Source organism: Myotis lucifugus, unplaced genomic scaffold (genome assembly GCF_000147115.1).
Source record: "Myotis lucifugus unplaced genomic scaffold, Myoluc2.0 scaffold_100, whole genome shotgun sequence".
Lineage (NCBI taxonomy): Eukaryota > Metazoa > Chordata > Mammalia > Chiroptera > Vespertilionidae > Myotis > Myotis lucifugus.
In genome coordinates, this window is record NW_005871148.1 from 2,230,563 (window position 1) to 2,236,562 (window position 6,000).

Here is a 6,000-nt window from a genome sequence, read left to right on the forward strand (position 1 = left end):
GGCATTCCAGCCGGGACCATGGGGAAAGCTTTGATCCTAAGCACTGTTCTTCAGTGTGGCCAAGGAACAAATTCATCCAAATTGCCAATGGCTGTCTGCTAAAAATACAGATCACTGGGTCCCCTCCCAGATTCCTGAGTCAGATCCTCTTGTGATGATGTCTCGGAATCTGTTTAGATTTGTATTAAGCAAGCATTCCAGTGAATCTGATTTAAGGAGTCTATGGAGTGCATTTAGTCACATTAAAATTTGATGACCACTGTTCTAAGTGAAGGGTAGGACCTAATGAACAGACACAGTAATTAAAAACCCTGACAGAGGGACTTTGTGAAGAGAGCGTGGAAGCAAATGATCAGGGGATGTGGGAATTGAGGTGTTGTAAGACGTGTGCAGTAGTCAAATAAGCTATATTGAATACATTGTTGGAATCATAGGTAAGCTAGCTAGTTTTGACTCAAATAAAGAAGCTGAACTCTGTTCTTTAGGCAATAGAGGATGAGCAAAACTTTCTGAGCAAACCCATGTTGTATATGACCAAGATTACCTGGGAGTCCAAGCAAGAGGTACTAGGACAATAATGTAGAGGAGGAAATGAGGCAGTGGATGCAAGAGATGTTGCAGGGGTAGAAAGGACAGGACTTGGGGATTGGCTGTATGCAGACAAGAGAAGGAACCGAATATGACTTTGGAGGAAAATTTTTAATGAGCCAAGTGCCTTCCCAGTGCCTGACACTATGTCAAGCACCACAGAGCATCCAAAAAGTATGAGAATCATTAATAGTTGAGCACCAGGTGCCAGATACCATTAACAATGCCAAGAATATATAGGGGGGAAAAATCCATGTGCTCCAGGAGTTTAAAATTATATCTTTGCCCTGTTCCTCTTTTCTTGTGTGCCTACTTTTTATCAGGAAAATTGTATTTCTAGAACTTGTCTCTCCTGCCCAATGTCTTCTTTGCTCCTGAAGCATCAGCTGGCTCAAGTCAAGAACATGCAGATCCTCATCCTAAGTGGTTTTAGTTATTTGTTCTTAATGGCAAATACTTAGAAATGCTTTCTCAACAATGATGACAAGAGAGTCTTGATATGAGACAGTAAGAGGTGAATGTCCAAATTCAAGAAGTGCCAGTGAAGCCCACCTTCAATTAAATGGACTTATGGAACTTTCCCAAAGAGAACTTTAGAGTACAGTCGTTTATTCAGTCAATATGAACTGCATGCTGTTACAGATGGCATTTCTTCCCTGACCTGGAAAGATGAATAACATCCTGAAAAAATTTAAGAGTGGAAAGTGTGGTTTGTTGGGAAAATGAATTCAGAAGAGAGGAGAATAAGCAGCACTTAAAAACAGGAGAGAGGGTGAAGGGAGATGAGAAGGGGTTGTGGGGAGGAACTTATGCAAGACTACCAAATCTCATATAACAAACTAGAGGCCTGGTGCACGAAATTTGTGCATGGGTAGGGTCCCTAGGCCTGGCTGGTGATCAGGGCTGATCGGGGCCTTTCGGCTGCTGGCCAGGGCCTTCCTTCTGGCTGCTGGTTGGGGTCTCCCTTCCCCAGCTGCTGGCTGGAGCCTTACTTCATTCTGTGCCACCCCCTGGTGGTCAGCACACATCATAGCGAGCGATAGAACCCCCAGTTGAACTCCCATGGGGACACTTTGCATATTAGCCTTTTATATATATAGATTATATATATATATATATATATATATATATATATATAGATACTGACCAAAGGACAAAAGTTAACCACAAATCTGAGAACTGGATGGAGGTCACTTGTTAACTTAAATTAATAATTTTCAACATATAATGTTGCCAGCTACTCAATTTCCACAATATTGTGAGGTAATCTCTGCCTTCCATTAATGGACAAATTACTTGTCAAGACACACACACACCAAAGAAGAGAACTATACAAAATAGCACATAGCCAAGTGCTAGACCAGCCGTGGGCAAACTACGGCCCGTGGGCCGGATCCGGCCCGTTTGAAATGAATAAAACTAAAAAAAAAAAAAAAAGACCGTACCCTTTTATGTAATGATGTTTACTTTGAATTTGTATTAGTTCACACAAACACTCCATCCATGCTTTTGTTCCGGCCCTCCGGTCCAGTTTAAGAACCCATTGTGGCCCTCGAGTCAAAAAGTTTGCCCACCCCTGTGCTAGACTGTATGACACACATGACAGCCATAATTCAGAGACAGATCTAAGTATCAGTTTTATACAAAGTTAACGTAACACTTTTTTAGAACTTCTTAGAGCTAAGACTGCTTCTGAGTACAAACTATAATGGCAAAGACTGCTGGCTGTACGTCATTTTGTAGCCACACCCATAAATATGGATGGCTTTAATGCCAGCGACACCACCAAACAACATTCTAAGCAGTTTTACTCGTAATGTCCCTTTATTTTGATCATAGTGCAATAACACTTCAGATCTTAGCTCCAAATTGTATACAGTCTAGATTGCTATCATTCCTGGGATCTTTCCAGTCTTTAGCAAATAAAACCCAGAATACAATCAAAGCATTCACAATTAAATGACAAAACACTTGATTTAAACAAAAATCTATCTTAGTTATTACTTTTGTATCTTTAACCTAGATCGGATCCTTTCTCTTCCACCCTCTGTAACAGCTACAAAGTTTTATGTTCTTGTTTAAGACAAAGTAGAAAAAATAAATATAAAATTTAGGTGCTTCCCATGTAAAACAGATACCTAATAACTTAGATAAAATAACTAAGATTTCTGTTTGTTAAAAAGATACATTTTAGCCAAGTGAGGACATAGCAGGAAGGTGGCCATTTATGAACTGGGCCCTCACTACACACTGAATCTGCCAGCACCTTGATCTTGACCTTCCCAACCTCTAATGTGAGAAATGCATTTCTGTTGTTTTTAAGTCTATCGTAGTTTGTTATTACAGCCCAAATGGAATAGGACACCCACTTAGTTGGTCCAGAAAATTTTCTTTGAAAAAATAATAAATTCATTTTGTAAAATGTGCTTAGAAGCCTTAAAAAAATACACATGCAAAAACAGAATGCAAATGTATGAAAAGCACAATGACTGTTAAAGATTATTAAGGACTTTAATCTGTCACTCTATTAATCTGTATCATAAAAAATGAGTACTTCTAAAGACCAAATAGCACAGTTGAACCTAGTTCAGTTATTGAACTCTTAGTCTAAGAGTAAAAGCTTGATTTTTTTTAAAAGAAGGATGAATATTATTGCTGTAATAGAGGTAATTATTTTCAAAAGCAGAAAAAATGTAGCAGTGCTTACGAAAATTGTTATCTTACTTTCAAAAAGGAAAAATGATCAATTAACTATCACAGCTTCGCCAAATCTATGGGGTTTACCTTATTTTTACCTTGCTAGTAAACAGCTCATCTATATAGCAACCCCAATTTCTGAGGTTAAAATTCTGCACAGATACATTACATTGTGGAAGTCAGTGAAAAGGGTGTGTAACTCTCAGATAATAAATGTCATTAAAATAAAATCAGAGCATTTTAACAAATCTCTTACCAGTTGAAATTCTCGACGTCGGTCATAGGCATTCTGTATCCCGCTGTCTGCCCATAACGCTCGTATAGCAGGAAGATATTGTAAAAAAACTCGAGTTTCCACCAGTCCCTGGGCCACCAAGGGGGAACGGGTATCAAATGACATCATCTTGTCTCCATTGAGTTGGTTTGAGTTATCTCCCCAAGGAATATGAAGCTTCTCTCGAGCATCTACCAGCACCCTCATACCTTGGTTAAAAAAGAAAAGAAAGTTTGATAGGAATCATTAGATTCTCAAAGATTCTATTCCAGGATTATTTTCTTAAAATTCTTTACTACTCCAGACCTACCTCCTCCAAAGATGGAGACCAACATCAAAACAGACATCTGTAACTTCTCAGAGTTTAAAAAAACTAAGTTATTTACAGTCATAAAATCAGAGCCTTGAAAAGCATGTACTATTAAACAACTGCTCTTTCTGAAGGATTTTAACATGGTTCTAATTTATAAAATAACTTCTGAGGTAGAAGGTAGTTAGTCACAAGAGAAAAAAAAAAAGCTGCATAGACCGATGTCCAGGCTCTGAAGAAAACGGCTACAACCAAGATTCTCTGAGCCCCTCAAAAAGACATTCATTTACGAAATGCCAGGTTATTTGGTCCCTAAGCACCCTGTTTAATCCAACACTGAGTCTTTTAGGAACACATTCAAAACTCAAAAAAGCATGTCAAGCTTCACGTCAGTATAAGTCACAGGATGGCATTAGAGTTCCCTAAAAGAAAGACCAAATGCAAAAAAAAGATAAAAACAGAGATTTCAACTCACAGAGATTAGTTCAAGCCCAATAACTCTATCACTACACTGTTATCTTTGGTCCATCAAACAGTCACATAACTATCAAGAACTCATTTGTTTGGATAACTGAAAAACTGTTGTGCTGTCAATTTTCTGATCATGCCAACTCAAAAAAAGTAGATGTCTAGTGACTTACTGCATCTCATACTCAATGCTCAAAATAGGCACATGTAAGAACCAGGTATTTACCTGGCTCATAATCTGTTAACATGTCGACTCTATTCATTGACATAATTCCTGAATTCAGCTACATCAGGATACAAAGGTACCTTGAATTAAGAATTGGCAAGGTGGAGTCTGCGGCCTTGAAAGAGACCTTAATTACTTTTGTGCTAATCATTAAGATAGGATAAATACAGCTGTTTTGCAGGGCTTAACTGCAGTGGTGCTAGGGCTGGGAGCTCACTGTGGTCTGGGAGCTCCCCGCCTAGTGCTCTTCTCAGTCATTAACACCCCCCCCCCCCCATATACACACACACACACACACACCCAGTTTTCCTCTACTCAGTCCTGGGAGAAAAAGTGACCCAAAGGAGCTGCTTAAGGACTTCCCAAACAAACAAAATCCATTAAAAAATGCTGAAAAGACCTGAAACCTGTCGCAAACTCCTAGATAACTGCTACCCGGATGAAATAAAGAGAATCTGGATGCACCTGAAGGACCAGACTCTGAATCTCAAGTTTGCCAAAAAATCTTATAAAACAGAAAATATCTGGTGCTAAGAAAAACAAGTGCTGCTTATCGCTCAAATGGCAAAATGAAAGCCATCTTCTCTAATCCTTTCAAATCCCAGAAATAAAAGTCTTGTGCATTTTTCACTGAAGAACAGCGTATAACTTTAATTTTTAAAGTAATGTCAAGTAGCAGAGTCGACCATCCAAGCTGACACTGATTCATGGGCTACCTGTACAGGCTCCACACCCTTTTTTAGGTCAAAGGTTCTTTATACCAATGCACAATTTCATTTAAATAATTGAAGCAAGTTGTGGTGTGCACCCCTCAAATTATTAAAAGAGAGAGGAGAGGAGAGGAGAGGGAGGGAGAGGAACGTGTGCATATGATCACAGGCAAACATCCTGCCCAGCCCTGACTCTGGGCCGAGAAACCACGGATGCTAATTTTTTTAAACTATAACGGGTCTCCTCTCCCCGGTACCTGCGCAGCAAACATGACACCCTCAAGTTTCATATCCTTGTCCAGGAGGACCCAGGACGGTCACCCTTTGCCCTTGACGCGTCTCGGCAAGAAAGTTTCCCGATCGCGACGGTTGCAGAGCTCCCAGCTCAGGAGGCGCCCGGGAAGCAGGGAGCCGGGAGCGGGCCGACCCCATGTGACTCGGGTCCCCCACCAGGGGCGGGGAGGCCGGGCCCGGGTGGGGGTGGAGGATCTGGGGCTGGGGCTGGCTCCCGGGTCTTCCTGCCTCATCGGGGCACCTCGGCTCTCTTCGCTTCTCCGGCGGAGGGCGGGGTGGGAGATCTAGCCGTGCTCTCCAACCCGGGCAGCAAGAAGGGAAAGCGGGGAGCCCGAGGGGCATTCTCTCTCCGTGGGGAACCGGGCACCCCGCGCGGCAGGAGCGGTGCCCCGGGCGCGCCCTCTTTCCCGCCCGCTGGGTCGGGTCCTCCGCC

The 6,000-nt window shown here is 41.6% G+C and overlaps 1 protein-coding gene across 3 annotated transcripts in view; it reads right to left on the minus strand.

The window, feature by feature from the left end:
* The window catches only part of GNA13 (G protein subunit alpha 13), a 29,497-nt gene extending 23,949 nt beyond the window's left edge, over positions 1-5,548 (minus strand). Inside the window, exons 1-2 of one of the 3 annotated variants that reach the window (XM_023756956.1) lie at positions 5,531-5,548; positions 3,542-3,768 (exon numbers count right to left, since the gene is read on the minus strand). In XM_023756956.1, the coding sequence (XP_023612724.1) occupies positions 3,542-3,766 (225 nt within the window). In that variant the 5' untranslated portion in view covers positions 3,767-3,768; positions 5,531-5,548. Of the gene's footprint in view, positions 1-3,541; positions 3,769-3,869; positions 3,998-4,563; positions 4,582-5,530 lie in introns of those variants that run through there. The other 2 variants (XM_014458885.2, XM_023756955.1) reach the window with 2 other exon arrangements.
* Between the last annotated feature and the right edge of the window lie 452 nt (positions 5,549-6,000).